Source organism: Callorhinus ursinus, unplaced genomic scaffold (genome assembly GCF_003265705.2).
Source record: "Callorhinus ursinus isolate GAN/ISIS: 27379988/994484 unplaced genomic scaffold, GSC_fseal_2.0 scaffold12, whole genome shotgun sequence".
NCBI classification, from domain to species: Eukaryota; Metazoa; Chordata; class Mammalia; order Carnivora; family Otariidae; genus Callorhinus; species Callorhinus ursinus.
In genome coordinates, this window is record NW_027397074.1 from 37,942,124 (window position 1) to 37,960,218 (window position 18,095).

Genomic DNA, 18,095 nt, shown 5'->3' on the forward strand with positions numbered 1-18,095 from the left:
GGAATGGCTCATTTTACATGAAGGGATAACAATTTTGATTGTAATAGGCACCTAACAACAGAGCTCTAAAATATAAAAAGCAAGAACTGACAGAACTAAAAGGTAAAATAAAGCCATCCACAGTTACTCTTGTAGAGTTGACACTCTTTTCTTAGTGATTGATACAAGTAGACAGAAAAGTAGAAAGGGTTTAGAACATTATCAGTTTACCCTAACTGACATTCATGGAGTACTCAAGCCAATTGCAACAGAATACTTTTTTTCATAAATACATGGAACATTCTCAAACTTTTGTTCTGTGCCATAAGTTACACCTTAACAAAGTATATTCTCAGATATTAATAGAATTAAACTAGAAGTCAGTAACAAAAATAACTGAGAATTCCATATTTTGGAAATTAATCACCGCACTTCTGATTAACCCCCTGGGTCAAGAAGATACCTTAAGGGAGATTAGAAAATATATTTTCAACTGAATGAAAATACATATCAAAATTTGTGGGATATAGGTATAACAGTGCTTGGAGGGAATTTATGGCAGTAAGTGCTTTTATTAGTAACAAAGGTTTTAGTCAGTAATTATTTTTTTAAGATTTTTTTTATTTGCCAGGGAGAGAGAGAGAGCACACAAGCAGGGGGAGCAGCAGGAGAGGGAGAAGCAGGTTCCCCACTGAGCAAGGGGCACGATGCAGGACTCAGTCCCAGGACCCCAGGGTTATGACCTAAGCCAAAGGCAGACACTTAACCAACTGAGGCACCCAGGCATCCCTCAGTAATTCTTAAGTAGAATAAGTTTCTATCTTAAATACTAGAAAACAAACGAATTAAACCCAAAACAGGAAGTTAGGAAGCAATAAATAGGAAAAATAAATGAAATTGAAAATAGACAAATGATCTAATAGAGAAAATCAGTCAAACCAAAATCTGTTTTTCTTTGAAAAGATAGAATTAATAAGTCTTTAGCTAGACTGGCCAAGAAAATTTATCAGTCAATGCCAGGAATGGAAGGGGGGGGCATATCACTAGAGCCCCTATAGACAATATAATAATAAAGGAATGCTATGAATAACTCTACACTCTGAATTAAAGAGCTTAGGTGAAATGGACCAGCTCCTTAAAAGACACAATTGACCAATACTTGCTCAAGAAGAAATAGATAATATGAATAGTACTGTATCTATTAAAGAAATTGAATTTTAGCAAAAAACTTTCAACAAAGAAAACTCTAGGCTCAGATCGTTTATTGGAAAGTTCTTTATTATGTAATAAATGATACCAATTCTGCACAATCTTTTTTAGAGAATAAATGAAGGAACACTTGTTAACTATTTTATGAGGCCTTCATTACTATGATACCAAAGCCAGATAAAGACATTACTAGGGAAAAAGAAAAAAACTTAACAGATCAGTATCCTCATAAATACAAATTTCAAAATCCCCAACAAAATAGCAAACCAAGTCCAGTAATACATTAAAAGAATAATTTATCATGACTCAGTTGTGTTTATTCCAGGAATGGAAGTCTGAACATTCCAAAATCAATCGGTTGATGTAATTTATCATATGAACAAGAGAAGTAAAAAAATCACATGATTACTTAAATATATATACAAAAAGTATTTGGGAAAATCTGCATTCAGTTTGATAAAAGTTCTCACATAACTAAGAATTGAAGGTTATATCCTTAACCAAGTAAAGGGCATTTGTTAAAATACTATAGTTAGCATCATACTTACTGATGAAGGACCTAATACTTATCCATAGGGTCAGGAACAAGGCAAAGATGTCTGATTTTTTTTTTTAAGTTGGCATGGAGCCCAATACATGGCTTGATGTCACAGCCCTGAGATCAAGACCTGAGTTGAGATCAAGAGTTGGACACATAACCAGCTGAGCCTTCCAGGTGCCTCAAGATGACTGATTTTTATCACTCTCTTCGCACTGGTATGGAAGTCCTACCTAGTGCAATAAAGCAAAAAAAAAGGCACAACACAGATTCTAAAGAAAGAAATAAGTGTCTTTATTTGCAGACAACCTGGTTGTCTATTTAGAAACACCCTGGTATCTACAAGAAAGCTGTTTGTACTAATAAGTGTTTGGTAATATTTCAAGATTACAAGGTTAATATACACAATGAATTGTCTTACTGCATACTAGCAATGAACAACTGGATACAAGTAGCTTAATAAATACTGTCATTTTTAATAAGGTGAAAAGAGTAAAACACTTTGCTGTAACTCTAACAAAATATATGCAAGATATGTATACTGAAAACTAAATATTGATGAGAGAATTGAAGATGATGTTAGTGGATTCCATGGCCCAATATTGTTTTGATGTCAGTTCTCCCAGATATATATACAAATCTAGTGCAGTTCTTCTCAAAATTACAGCAGTATTTTGTAGATAATAGTAAGCTGATCTAAAATTTATATGAAAGGCAAAGCAATTAGAGTGTCAAAACAGTTTTGAAAGAAATACAAAAAGTCAGCCGATTGACACTAAATGATTTTAAGATTTCCTATAAAGCTACAGTATTTCAATGCTATGAGTATGAGGTTCTGGTGAAAAAAAGGACACATAGATAAGACCAAATAGAGAATTCAGAAATTAACCCACACACATATCATGCAAAAATAATTGTATGGAGAAATTATTTTCAATAAATGATTTGGAAGAATTGGAAAGCCACATGCAGGAAAAGAACTTTGAGCTACATACCTCATATCTTTTACAAAAACTGACTCAAAATTACTCAGACTAAAACCTGAAAGTATAAATTTTTTTAATAAAATATAAAAATCTTTGTGACCTTGGGTATGCTAGAGTTTTTAATACAGCACCAAAAGCGCAATCCATAAAAGAACTGATACATTGGACTAGATAAAAACTATAAACTTTTGCTCTGTTAAAGATTCTGTTAAGAAAATGAAAACATAAGACAGAGACAGAAAACATTTGAAAAACATACCTGACAATGTACTTTCATCCAGAATCTATAAAGAATTCTCAAAACTCAACAATTTGTAAACAACCCAATTTTTTAAAAATTGGCGAAGGATTTGGACATTTCACTGAAGAGGATGTACATCTGACAAGCACAGTAAAGATATTTTATATCACCTTTATTTGAGGAATGCAAATTAAAACTGCAGTGAAAAACCAGTACACATCTATTAAAATGGCTAAAATTAAAAACAAGGACACCAAAATCCTGACAATTAGAAGAACCGGCAAGAATGCCAAGCTGGTGGGAATGTAAAATGGCACAGCGTTTTTGGAATTTTCTTATAAAAGTTTAAACATATACTTAGGCTATGATCTAGCAATCCACTCTTGAGTATTCACCCCAAAGAAATAAAAACAATGTTCACACAAAAAGCAATGAATATATATAGCAGATTTTATTTATAATCACCCCAAATTGGAAACAACCAAATATTCTTCAGCTGGTTGAATGGCTAAAGAACTGTGGTATTTTGCTGGAGGAGGTAATCCAACAGACTTGATTGCTGGTTGACCTGCAGGTTGGACCTGGGTAATCAGAGGCTTCTCACCCCGTCCCCTGTCCTTAGAATATACTTTCTGCCCACTGTTCCCATAATGGGAGCTGTTAGAAGGATGTAACCTTGAGAGAGAAAGATGTTGAAACCATCTGGACAGTATATATGACTGAACCCCGTTAAGACCGCTTTGTAAACTTTTAAGATTTGGCAGGTAGATGTAGAGATATATTCATCTGGTGGCCATCCAAAACAAGCCTCATAAGTTTTCCTTTTTTTTTTTTTTTAAGGATTTTATTTATTTATTTGAGAGAGAGAGAGTACATGAAGGGGGAGAGTCAGAGGGAGAAGCAGACTCCCTGCTGAGCAGGGAGCCCAATGCGGGACTCGATCCTGGAACTCCAGGATCATGACCTGAGCCGAAGGCAGTCGCTTAACCAACTGAGCCAACCAGGCGCCCCAAGTTTCCTTTCTTATAAAATTGCCACCTACCAATGTGGAATGGTCTGCCTCTTTTGTTTTCTCCTTACCCTTTGTGTACAGGGCCAGTTGGTGTACCAACATATAGATATATACAACAGAGTATTGCTCTCCAACATAGAAGAATGAATTATTAATATAAACAACCACAGTGATGAAATTCAGATGCGTTGTTAAGTGAATGATCCCAGCATCAAAATCTACCTATTGTATGATTCTATTTATGTATGACAATATATGGAAAAATAAAAACCATAGAGACAGAGAACAGATTATTGTTTTCTAGGGCATAAGGGAGAAAAGAATTCAACTAGAGGCATCGTGAAGGAATTTTTGAAAGCCATAACTTCCATATTTTTATTTTGGTGATGACTAAATGATTTCATATATTTGTCGAAACTCATAGAGCTGTGTCCCAAAAAGAATAATTTTACTTTGTATAAATGAAAACATAAGGTTTTAAAGTGGGAGACAAACTCATTTTTGAGAAATTCTAATGTAAAAAGGGAGAGAGATTTTTCTTCTTTTTTGAGAATCCAAAACCATTTTCTTTTCAGCCTCATATATATGCCTCAGTAACATACAGTACTTCTCTTAACTCTTCCAGGAATAATAGTATTTAGAGCCAGAGGAATACCTAAAAACGATTTTGTGCAACCCTATCATTTTATAAATAAGGACTAAACTGAAGTCTTAGGAGGTTGATTGATTTCTTTACTAAGGCCCAAACTTAGTTTCTTGAACTAAGTTGAGTGATTAGTGATGAGTAAGAATGAGCCATTGGATTCATAGAGTAAACAAATTAAGACAGGCAATAACAGTCACAGCTAACATTTCTGAGTCCTTTCATTGTGTGGGAATTTTTCTAAATGCTCTTTTTCATTCATTTTCTCATTTAATCCTTTGAACAGTAACACAAAATAGGTATCTCTGTTATTCCTACTTAAAAATGTAGAAACTGGGGCGCCGGGGTGGCTCAGTCGTTAAGTGTCTACCTTTGGCTCAGGTCATGGTCCCAGGGTCCTGGGATCGAGCCCCACATCAAGCTCCCTGCTCGGCGGGACGCCTGCTTCTCCCTCTCCCACTCCCCCTGCTTGTGTTCCCTCTCTCGCTGTGTCTCTCTCTGTCAAATAAATAAATAAAATCTTTTAAAAAAATAAAAAATAGAAATGAAGAAACTGAGAATTGGCGAGAGAAGTTGCCCAAAGTTACATGGCTGGTAGGTAGAGCAGAGTCAAGATTTTAATCCTGAGCTAGAATCCAATTCCTACGAAAAACAAAAGTATCATATGTCAGGACCTGCAAGCAGTTCAGTGTTTGGAACCATAATATTTGTGACAATAGGTTAAAAAAAAAAATAGGCAGAGGTTAGTTACCATTGTATGTTATAAACTATTTAACTTTGTTTTTTTCACAGCCTTAGGAAATGGGGACCCACTGAAAGTTTTCAGCAGTTAATCAGATTGGTCATCTTTTTATTTTAGACCACTTGGTATATATAGGAAGAATAGATTTATAGGGAATAATTTTGAGACCATTTAGTGAAGACAATAGCTATTGTTGACGATCCTAACTAGAACAAAAGGTTTTCTTTTTCTTTTTTAAAGTTTTAAGAGTATGTGGGACCAGGTCAAGAAATGATTGTGTAATAAAATTGACAGGACTTGGTGATTATTAAATGTGAGAAAAGAGATAATAGGTACCAGTGATAACTGCTACCAGTTGAAATGGAGACTACAGAAGGATAAGTATATTGTAGAATTGTCTACCTTCCTTCAGTTCTCTCAGTTTTGTTTCTCATGGTTGTTTTGGGGCTCTGTTGTTAGGTGCACATATATTTATAATTGCTATATCTTCTTGATGGATTGAGTCTTTTATCATTGTAAAGTGTCTTTGTAGTAACTATTTTTATCATATTGGTCTGTTATTAATATAACTATTTCAGCTCTCTTTTGCATGGTATATCTTTTTTCTAACTTTTACTTTTAGCCTATTCATGTCTGAGTTTAAAGTGAACCTCTTTTAGGATAGTGTATAGTTGGATCATATTTTTCTGTAATTCTTTCTGGCAACCTCTTCCTTTTAATTGGAACATTTAATACATTCACATTTAATGCAATTACTGATGAGGAGTTAATGCCATTTTGGTATTTGTTTTCTACGTGTCTTCTTTTTTGTTCCTGTATTCCTATGTTATTAGCATTTGGTGTTAAATATTCCTTGTGTGTTATTTTAATCCCCTTGTTATTTCTCTATAATACTAATATAATATTTTATTTTCTTAGTGGTTGCCTGCTTTGGGGATTACAGTTCACATCTTAAAATAGTCTAGGTGCAAATCTGCTAGCAATAAATTCTTTCAGTTTTTATTAATCTGGAAATGTCTCAATTTCTCCTCATCTCTTTTAAAGATTTATTTATATGAGAGAGAGAGAAGGAGCACGCTGGGGTAGGGGCAGAAGGAGAGAGAGAATCTCTAGCAGATTCCCTGCTGAGTGAGAAGCCCAATGTAGGGCTTGATCCCGTGACTCTGAGATCACTATCTGAGCCAAAATCAAGAGTCAAACACCCAACTGACTGAACAACTGAGGTACCCCCCCCATGCTCATTTTTGAAAGATAGTTTTGCTGTATATAGAATTCTTGGTTGACAAGATTTTCCTTTCATCTGGTATCATCCCACTGCTTCTGGCCTCTATGAACTCCAGTAAAAAATCAGCTATTATTATTTGACAATCCCTTGTAAGTGATGCATCACTTTTCTTGCTGTTTTGTAGATTCTCTTTGTTTTTTGACTTTAAGCAGTTTATGATATATCTCAGTGTTAATCTCATTGCATTTAACCTACTTGGGGTTTATTGAGCTTCTTGGATGTATACATTAATGTTTTTCATCAATTTGAGAAGTATTTGGCTATCCTTTCTGCAAATATTTGTAAATATTCTGCAGATATTCTTAAATATCTTGGATCAGTAAATCTCTCCCCCTTGCTGAGAGGTTTTGTGTGTATGTTGGAATGCCCTCAGCCCTCAATTGACAACTCTGCCTTAGCTTTCACTTCCTGCCTATGCAGACCCTCAACAGTTAAGCACACATGAGAGTTTGGGCCTTCTCAGGTCTTTCCTGAGCATGCTCACAGCTTTAAAGCATGTATGTGGTCATCTAGATTCCAGGGAGTGTGCCAGAACTTTTCAAAGCCACTATGGGATATTTTTAACTCCCAGTTTTTCCTTTTAAGCTTTTTGTTAAGTCTTTTTATTGTTTGTCCCAAGTATTATCCATTGCCCTGGGCATCCATGAAGTTAAAACAGTTACCTACAGTTGTTTTAGACAAACACGCGTTCTTTTCCATCCCTGGAAAAAGACTTTTCACATTGGGCTGTCTCCAAGTCAGGGTCAATACAATAGTCTTTTAAGTGAGGTCTTCTGAAGAACCACAGACAGATCCCATTATCATTTCCTTGGAAATGAGGTTTTGAAAGAGTTCCAGCTCTGTTCTCCCTCTGGTAGCTGCTAAGCTTCTGGGGAATTTAAAATGGAATTAGGGAAGTTAAAATACCATAAAATTTGCTGTACTAATCAAGATTCAGCCATTTTCCTTTAATAAACAGTGATGAATTTTGTGACACATTGAATGATGTGTATGGCACATATAAGAGATGTGAAATTAAGTTTGATTTAGGAATCTGAATCTTGATGCCATTATCCATTTTATAGATCATAGTTAAAACTATTAGAGTGGATAAGATTACTTTTAAAAAGCATTTGTGATAAAATTGATCAAATGATTTCTATATTCAAATAGATAATTGCTTAAGAAGTAAATGAAAAATTACTCATTTTGCAAATTGATGTCCCTATAAAGTCATAGACTCAAATCTCAGCCCATCAGTCAGAATAGCATTACATTATTTTTTTGGTCAGATTCCTCATTATTTTAATAATTATCTAAATTTTGTTGGGGGACCTAGCTAGCTCAGTTGGTGGAGTATGTGACTCTTGATCTTGGGGTTGTAAGTTTGAGCTTTGTGTTGGGTGGAGATTACTTAAAAATATTTAAGTCTTATTTCCATTGCCCTTCCCACTCAACCTTCCTTTACTCCCAGTTCTTCTACATCAAGAATATAAGCCATGGAACTTCTTGGAAATTACCATTGCTCCCCCTTTTAATTTACTTTTATCCACAGGTAAAAATAGAATTGAGGGTACTCATGAAAAGATTCATTTAGATCTAGGCTGGGTAAGTAAAAGAAGAGTGTCCAGGAGAGACTAATAAGTTGAAGGTGTTGGAGGGGTGGGCTTGAGGAATCCAACAAGCCTCACAGTTTGAGTAACTAGGCTTCTTAGAACAAATAAAAAAATTACTTCTTTAATGTGGGTTATAAAAGTGGTTATTGTTACTTAAAAATTGTATATAGTTGACCCTTGAACAGCACAGGTTTGAACTGTGCAGGTCCACTAATACGTAGATTTGTGTTTTTTTTTTTAAATAAACTGCAAATGCATTTTCTCTTCCTTATGATTTTCTTAGTTATGTTTTCTTTTCTCTGATTTACTTTATTGTTAGAATACAGTATATAATATGTGTTAATTGTGCTATTGGTAAGGCTTCCAGTCAACAATAGGCTATTAGTAGTTAAGTTTTGGGGCAGTGAAAAGTTACACACAAATTTTCACCTGTGCTGCAGGTATAGGGGGTCAGTGCTTCTAACCCCTTGGTGTTCCAAGGTCAACTGTATATGCTATACATGGATATTTGGTGAAAGTTATTCATGAGCCAAGGGGTATGTTTTTTACTTAGCTGTAACAAATGCCAGACATTTAAAAGTGTCCCTGTGTAGTGAGTTGAATTGTGTCTCTTAGAGATGTTCAAAGTCCTAATCCCTGATGAATATGACTTTATTTGGAAATAGGTTTTTTGCAGATAAAATTAAAGATGAGGTCTTACCATGCCTAGTGCCTAAAATTCAGGACCTGTGGACCCTAAATCCAATGACTGATAATCTTTGTAAGAAGGGAAGAAGACACAGAGACATAGGGAAAGGCTATGTGAAGACAGAGGCAGAGATTGGAGGGATGCAGCTGCAAGCCACTGAATGCCAAGGATTGCCCAGAAGTCACCAGAGCTAGGATGAGGCATGGAAGGATTCTTCTCTAGAGTCTGGTGGGAGCATTGTCCTACTGACATCTTCATTTTGGACATCTAGCATATAGAACTGTGAGAGAATAAATATATATTGTTAGAAGCCACCCAATTTGTGTTACTTTCTTAAAAAAAAAATCCAGGGAAACTAATACAGTCATTTAGTTTGCTCCTGGAATTAATTTTAATTTGTAAATTTTAATTTATAAATATAATAAAAATTAATTTTAATTTATAAATATGTTATGACAAATAATTCATAAGGTATGTTTTATACATTGTATTAGCTTGATTTGAGGGCAACATGTTGAAAACCAGAATACAGGCAGAACTGTGACAGCAAGATAGTTGGCTCTTGATGGTACTTCAAATAAAGCTTAAAAAAATCTGATTTGTTGCATTTATTCAAATCCGTGATTCCATTGACAATCTCAGCAGCTTTTCTGAGAGAAATTACTCTTAATATTATGCTAGGGAGTAATCTAAAGTAGTTTCTAAATATGAGTCTTCTATTTACGTCCCCTTAAAGACTATATTTTACAGTCATGTAATACAACATGGCATTCTCTTGATAACCTAGGTCAAAGTAACAATTCTTTTTTCTTTTTTTAAAGATTTATTTATTCATTCATTCATTTATTTATTTATTTTAGAGAGAGGGAGAGAAAACATGAATGGGAGGGACAGAGGGAGAGGGAGAGAATCTCAAGTAGACTCCGCGCTGAGCACAGAGCCCAGCTTGGGGCTCAGTCCCACAACCCTGAGATCACGACTTGAGCTCAAATCAAGAGTCCAGACGCTTAACTGACTCTGTGCCACTCAGGCACCCCAAGCAGTTCTTTTTTTCTATACTCAAGTTTATTAAACCAAAATTGTTTGGGTTATGTTCTTGATATTTTCTTACAGAAGTAAAATATGGGATTTGTCCTTGACATGCTTTGGATACTTGTAATGAAAATACTTCACAGATTTTGGATCATGTGATAGATCATTTATCATTTATTTCCTTATTAGGCCTTACTTTTTTCAAGATTATAGCATATATATCTCTTAGTTTTCTGTCGCTGCCATAACAACAAACTATCTCAAATTTAACAGCTTAAAAGAACATTTATTATATCACAATTTCTTCAAGTCAGAAATCTGAGTAGGCTTGGCCTGGGTCCTCCACCTAGCATCTCACAAAGTCAAAATCAAGGTGTCAGCTGGGCTACTCCTTGTCAAAGGCTCTAGGGGAGAATCTGCTTCCAAACTCATCGACACTTTCAACCAAATTGTTTTTGCTGTTGTAGGACGCAGTTCCCTGTTTCCTTGCTGGCTTTCACCTGGGGGCTGTTGTTTGCTCCTGGAAGCTGTCCATATTCTTTGTCATATTCTCCATGTGGCACCCTCCCAGCAATAGCAGGTCAAGTCCCTTTCAGTTCTAATCTCTCTGATTTTTCCTGCTGCAACTCTGACTCCAGCTGAAGAAAACTCAGCTTTTAAGAGCTCATGTGATTAGGTTGGGCCCACTCAGATAAATCAGAATAATCTCTCTGTATTAACATCTGTAATCTTCATTATATCCCTTTGCCCTGTAATAAAACATATTCACAAATTCCAAGGATTAAGGCATGGCCATTCCTGCTTATCATAAGTAACTAGTATCAAGTTTCAATAATTAGTTATACTAATTACAGAAGTATTAACCTGAGAATAATTATAAAATAAGATAATTATAAATATAAGGAAGATACTGTAGTCTATTAGTATAAGAACTCTAACCTTGAGATAAAGGATAATAATGTTTGCTAATAGTAAGAAATTTAGAAATTGATACTACAGAAAACGCACTTCTTTGTGGAAAAGGGTAGCAAACTGAAATGTCATTTCCATAATGTTAGTTTAATTGTGCAATGTAATTTACTTAATTTGAGATTCTAGCCAACTTTTATTGCTTAAAATTAATTCACACCCACATCAGTTAGGAATAGACAGACTAAAAGGTCCACATACATACCCTGTCACCATGATATCCCAGTTTGCCACTAGATTGGCTGGGACTTAAATTTCTTAATTGGTGTTGATAGCTCCACATGGTTGCAAATGACTATCTCAAGATAATAGAATCTTCTTAAAGTGTCAGACTCTCACTTGTTCATTTTTGTATCACTGGTGCCTGGTACATTGTAGATGTTGCACAAATATTTGTTCAAAATGATTGAGTTCATGAGCATCACAGCTAACGAAGACTTACTAAACAGCTATGTGCAGGTTAATCATCCAGTTGATTCAGTGCTTACTAAATGATGTTGTGTCTTGGAGCCATCACCACCTGATTTTTTTCTGATTATCCTTGGCCATTGTTGCTATAAAGAAAGGAGGTCTATAATTGCACTTTGATGATTAGAACAAAAAGCACAAACCAGAAGTACAGTGCCTTGAATCCCACTGTGATATTAATAAGTTGTATGATTCCCAAGATTAATTAATTTCTGAGCCTCAACTTATAAAATGAAAAATGTGAAATAAGATCTTTAAGATTTCTTTTAACTTTAAAATTTGTAAGTTGTGAATTTTTCTTTTGTAATAAAATGGGAGACTTGAAAGGTTGGGGAATTCAAGATTATCTTAACCTTAACACCCGCATTTAATCGTTTTTTGCCCTTGTCTAAGTATCAGCATTCAGAAAATGCAAATGTTTTTGAGAATTTTGCTTAAACCATATATTTATCCTTTCATTTAATTTTTCAAGACTGAAAGAGAAAAATTTAATGAAATACTGTCAGTGTAATTTTTTAAAAATAAAAGCAAACACAAAGAAGAGGGGATTATCTGATATGGACAAAGTTGAGCCTCTAGATTTTCTACTGATAAGTCAAAAGTAGGGCTAAGTAAAGAAGTCAGCCAAACTCAATTTTCTTAGGATTCAAATTCTAGTATCAGATTGAAAACATTTCTTTCCCTTAAGTAACAAGTTTTAGAGGGAAGGAGTAAAGCTAATAGTTGATCTGTTGTGAACATGATGATATACCACTTAACCAAATTTTTGTGCACTCCACCCGTTATATACAGAAGTGAAATGCATTTTTTCTTTTTAGTTAAAATTTAGTTTTTATTCCAAAATAGCGAAGTAGTTAGTTCCAGTGGAATTATCTTACATCTTAAGGAGAGCGTATGTAAGGATCAATTTGTATACAAGAGCCTAACTGCCTTATTCTGTGACACCTCAAAACTCTATTAAATCTGAAATGGAGTATTTGCCAGACTCGTTTTTCCCTTGTGAAGAAACTTGGTACAGTATTAAATTGTTAACTGATTTTAAGTAGTTCTAAGATAGTTTATGCCTCTAGGTATTATACTTAAAATGGAGGCAATAGCTTGTTTTTTGTTTTGTTTTAAGATTTTAGTTTATTTGAGAGAGCACAAGAGGGGGTAGGGTCAGAGGGAGAAGCAGACTCCCCGCTGAGCAGGAAGCCCGATGTGGGACTCGATCCCAGGACTCTGGGATCATGACTTGAGCCAAAAGCAGTTGCTTAACCAACTGAGCCACCCAGGTTCCCTGGAGACAGTAGTTTTTAAGGAAGAGTGGACATAAGCCTCGAACATTATATATTGTTACACCTGTAAGAGATTTTTGGGATCATCTGTTAGAAATCCTCTTGTTTTGGGCACCTGGGTGGCTCAGTCGTTAAGCGTCTGCCTTTGGCTCAGGTCATGATTCCAGGGTCCTGGGATCAAGGCCCACATCGGGCTCCCAGCTCAGCGGGAGGCCTGCTTCTCCCTCTCCCAATCTCCCTGATTGTGTTCCTTCTCTCGCTGTCTCTCTCAAATAAATAAATAAAATCTTTAAAAAAAGAGAAATCCTCTTGTTTCGTAGATGGGGAAACTGAGTGGTACTTAACTTGCTCCAGCTTTTACTTCCAGGCCTTAGTAGAATCAGGATTTTAACACAGGTCATTTATTCCCCATCACATGCTCTTCTATACTGCACTGCTTGTTTGATAGCATTTTATTTATTAATTTTTTAAGATTTATTTATTTGAGAGAGAGAGCAGGGAGCACAGTGGGGAGAGGGAGAGAGAAACCCTGATATCATGACCTGAGCCGGAGCCAAGAGTGGACACTTAACTGACTGTGCCACCCAGGCACCCCTTGTTTGATGGCATTTTCAAATAAAAACAGAAAGAAGGTATTTTGCAACTAGTCAAAAGTTAAACAAAAGCAAAGTATGATCTGAAGAGAAATTATTTAAAATTATAATTTCATTTAAATAAAATGTGTATGATTTCATTACTATTTTTTTTGTTTAGGTGAAAAGAGATTTGAATGCCCAGAATGTTCCAAAAGGTTTATGCGGAGTGATCATCTCTCCAAACATGTCAAAACGCACCAGAATAAGAAAGGTGGTGGGACAGCTCTTGCCATTGTTACCTCGGGAGAACTGGACTCATCTGTTACAGAGGTGCTTGGCTCCCCAAGAATTGTCACAGTTGCAGCCATTTCTCAAGATTCAAACCCAGCAACTCCCAATGTTTCAACCAACATGGAAGAATTCTGAAAAGTTATTTATAACAGAGACCTCTAGTGCTGCACTTAAGTTTACACACCTTTGAAAATCTGGAAATGGGCTGGTCAAGTGGATTACAGAGTAGGAAATCATGTTTTCATTCTTGGCTTCTTTTAAGTATTCCAAGATTTTGGGTCAACACATAAAATGTTGAATTTTTAAAAATACAAAAAGCAAACTGATGTACTAGAAACAGAAAAGTATTTCCTCCATACTATAAGTTGTAGTTATTTGGAAATAGATCACATAATCCTTAAACTGAATCTTCCCCCTCTCTTAACATCATGTGTTAACATGTTTAAAAAGACAGACCTCAGTGTTTGCAGGCTGGACCTTAATTGGACTTGTTTTCTTTGGAAGTACTTTGTTACAAATTCAGTCAGTAATATTTTTATGTAGGGTTTTTTTTTTTTCCGTATAGCACAGAAAACAGTTAACTAATGATAGGGATAATACTTTATTTCCTTAGCTTGTTTTTGGAAAATCAACTGAAAATAGTTTTGGCCGTCTTTTCTAAATGTTAGAAATTCTTCAACATTTGAATTAGAGTAAGTTCCAAAAAAGTAATCTGAGATGCAGCTCAGATCTTTATGACCACTACATTATAGTAGTGTGTATGCAGACAATCAGTGAAGTCCAATTACTTTCTCCATTTGGAGACACAAGAGGAACTTAGAGCTAAACTTTAGGTTAAATTTTAGATTGAAACCTTAGAAAAATACTGGGGTGGGGAGGGTGGTTAAAACAAAACTCATAATAGCTTCAGAAAAATAAAATGAGGCAACTTAACATGTAAGGTTTTGAAGTTAGGATTGATTATATTCCTAACCCTAGGTTGAACCACAAAATTCATTTTAAATGTTTATATTGGAAATATTTGCATAGAGTATAAATCATTCTGTAGTTTCATATTCTGTAAATATGATTTATGTTGACAATGTGCAGAATTCTTTATGCTTTGACTTGGTAGCCAAAGAAGGAATTATCACACCTTTTTTTAAGGCCAGCAGAAAATTATCTTTTAACTACATTTCAAATTCTGTTTTCCTCTCTACTAAAATTTAGCCAATCTCATTTATTTCTAGAACTCTGTTAGAAGGCTGGTTACGAATTTATAACATAGAAATGTCTTTATGTTATGCCGATAACTGAATTTTCCCTAAAAAGACAGCCTAACAAATATATAACAATGTGATATTACGAAGCAAGTTATTTTTAAAAAATCAGAATAATGTTCAAATAAGTGACTAAAGGAAAAAATTGTATTTTATTGTTTATGCAAGGGTCTTATAGGAAAGATGGCCAAAAGTCTCATGAAAAAAATTTGGATTATACCAACAGCTTATGTATTAGTAAGATATCTCTTACTTTAAAAATGTATTTACATGGAAACATTAATGGAACTGGAATTGACCATTGGAAAACTAAAATTTTTAACTGCCTGGTTTATTAACATTATTAGTTTGGGAACCGTTTGAATAAAGGTACGTGTTTTCTTGTGCATTCTCTATTATTTCAGGAAAAGTACTACTCATGCGAATTCTCTTCCAAAATTATAATGTTTCTTGTATTTTTGATGAAGGAGAAATACTGTAATGATCACTGTTTACACTATGTACACTTTAGGCCAGCCCTTTGTAGCGTTATATAAAACTGAAGGTCTTTTGTGCTTTCAGTTTGTATAAAAAAGCTTTGAGATTAAAGGAAAAAAAATTTTTACACTGTGGTTATAAATTTCAAGTTTCTTAAAGCTTTTGTAGACTTGTAACAAAGTCTTTAAATTTTAGTTGGATTTTGTAAATTGTTTTGTATATTTTATTTAATGTACTCTTAACAACTGATGTATCTGGCTTTAAAACATCAGAATCAGTTTGTTGTTTTGTTTGGTACAGAGGAGCATTTGGTAGTGTTAATTTTAATTTTATTATATAGGAGCTGAAACATCAAATATATATTTTATCTATCATTATGCTACACAATCAGTGCTATAAATTTTTTTATGCAAAGAAACTTTCCTAATGTTTGAATCATGTTTCCTCAAAGTGACACTTTTTGTTGTTGTTAATACCAAGTATGAGCTCTCTGCACCATTATTCCATGAACCAGTTTTAATACATACCTGTGTATGCTCATCAGAAATGGAAGTTATTTTTTAATCAACAATGAGGCCTATTATAAATTTAACAAACTGAATCTGGATAGCTTTATAGCATATAAAATATATTAATTTGTGTTAGCAGGTGCACATTTCACCACTGAAATTAGAAATATTTTGACAGTCTGTTCTGCATACCATTCTGAATCCACTTTTCTGTCTTATAAGAATCGTAAATTTCAATGTCCTTTATTTGACTCAGTGGGATATAGCTGTTATAAGTAATAGGGCACAGATGTGCAGTAGAGTCATATTTAATGGCATTTCACTGTTCATTCCCTTTGCCACCGTTATAAAACTTTTCTTTATTGTAATTATCAGTGCAAAGATACGTATTTATCATGGTAGAACTCCAGTGTTAGAATAGTTTTTTCTTACAGTATACTTTCTTTGGTTAGGTTTGTGTATGTGTTGCTGATTACATTAGAACTTGATGTTAAGTCATTATTTATCACACTCTCATGAGAGCAGTAATAAAAGTGTGTAATCTAGGAGAAAAAGTTAATTTGTCAAACTTAGATAAGCATGATGTTTAGGTCCTATTTTTCAATTTTATAACTGTTTTATTGCAACAATATTTGTATTTAAGTCTTCATTTTAATGCCTTGTGGTGTTTTTTTATGCATGTCACTAAGTTGTCATCCCACATAAATTGATGTGCAGCATAGGGTATTAAATCTACATAATGATTTTAAAACAGATAGTTGATGGTAAAATGTAAATGTTTTACAAAAATTCCTTATAAAAAGTTTTGTAGTAACATTTCACTTGTAAATTTTTTTTGTAAAAAAATTGAAAATGAAAAAAATGAATCCAGAAAAAACCTGTTTCCCATATCCTAGAATTTAGACAATTATTCTGCCAGCAAAGCCTCTGGGGCTGTAATTGACATTTTTACAGTGCTGATTTGTATAAAATTTGTTTTTTGTGGATTTGGAAATAAAATCATGTACAAGTTGTTGCCTGCAATAACAATTGCAAGTAACTATTAAAAATTCCCTTGAGTTTAACATGTTTCTTCATTTAATTATGTATACTATAAAGCAGCAATAAATTATTTGAAGTATCAACCTTCTTATCACGATGAACACTAGGAAGTAAAATGCTTCTCACTAGAAAACGTATTGGCAACTCTTCGTAATGCCTGATATTAAGATCTGGTCACCATTTCTCTGAACATACTGCCAAAGAACACCAATGCAGATTTCATGTTAATTTGTAGCCATTGCTCTAGACATTTATGGAAATTAAAATTTGATTTAGGGACATTTTTTACTTAAATATTTTTAAGCAGTAAATGTTAGGACATTGTAGGAAGAGCTAAAAATGAAAACATAATTAAAATATTTAAGCTCAAAGAAACACTGAGAAGCAGTGTGTGCCACATAAATGCCACAAAATCTGTAAGCAAAAGCTGTTGTCTTTTCCTCAGGGGAGAACCCAGCAAATACCATGAAGAACCTTGCTAACATAATGAATACATTATTGTAACAACTTCAGTTATCAGATTTCCAAGCCCAGGCCAGATTAGATGATATAGCCACGCGAGGGGCCGGGGATGTTATGCAGCAGGGGAAGTACACTGACTCACTGATAGAAGATTCCACAAAGAGTCTTTTTACATCTATAGTAATCGGGAGCTAAATAGTGTGTGGGGAGATTGCCTTGTACAGGAAAGCCCGAAGGTAAAGGTATGTTTATGTCACAACTCCGTGTAATGTAATATGTGTTCATAACAATGCCTGAATTGAGAAACAGTTAAATTATGCTATTCTGCCAAACAAGACCACTAAGAAATTTTTCAAAAAATTGATATCAAAACGAAAGATGATAAAATTATTAGAAAAATTCACATTTGGAAGCTTCAGGATACTACATAAAAGAGGTGATAATGAAATTAGAGAATTAAAATTTTGTTTAATTATTAATATGATAGTACCAGATGGATTCTTGGGATTTCTAGGAACTTCAGCCACATAACTATGAACAAAAATGGGTGAAAGAAAAGACCACGAAAGTAATGCTTTTTACTTTCTCCTAGATTGTGGACATGGGTATAATAAGCTGGGAAAGTTGAAGCAATGCTGAGAGCAAGACCGCACTATAATACGGTGTGGTTCACAGTGCTGGTGGTGAGGATAACCGCAAGGCAGGGAAAGAGAGAGTATCATTTGTTTAGTATTTAAAAGCTCACATGCTTAAGGGGTGCAGAGATTTAACGTGTGTGCAAGAAATGCGAAATTATTCTTAAATACATCTGAACCGT

The 18,095-nt window shown here is 34.4% G+C and overlaps 1 protein-coding gene across 2 annotated transcripts in view; it reads left to right on the top strand.

The window, feature by feature from the left end:
- The window catches only part of SP4 (Sp4 transcription factor), an 86,668-nt gene extending 69,829 nt beyond the window's left edge, over positions 1 to 16,839 (top strand). For both annotated transcript variants that reach the window (XM_073898941.1, XM_025872996.2), the window contains one exon: positions 13,418 to 16,839. In XM_073898941.1, the coding sequence (XP_073755042.1) occupies positions 13,418 to 13,720 (303 nt within the window). In that variant the 3' untranslated portion in view covers positions 13,721 to 16,839. The remainder of the gene's footprint in view (positions 1 to 13,417) is intronic.
- Positions 16,840 to 18,095: the final 1,256 nt, after the last annotated feature.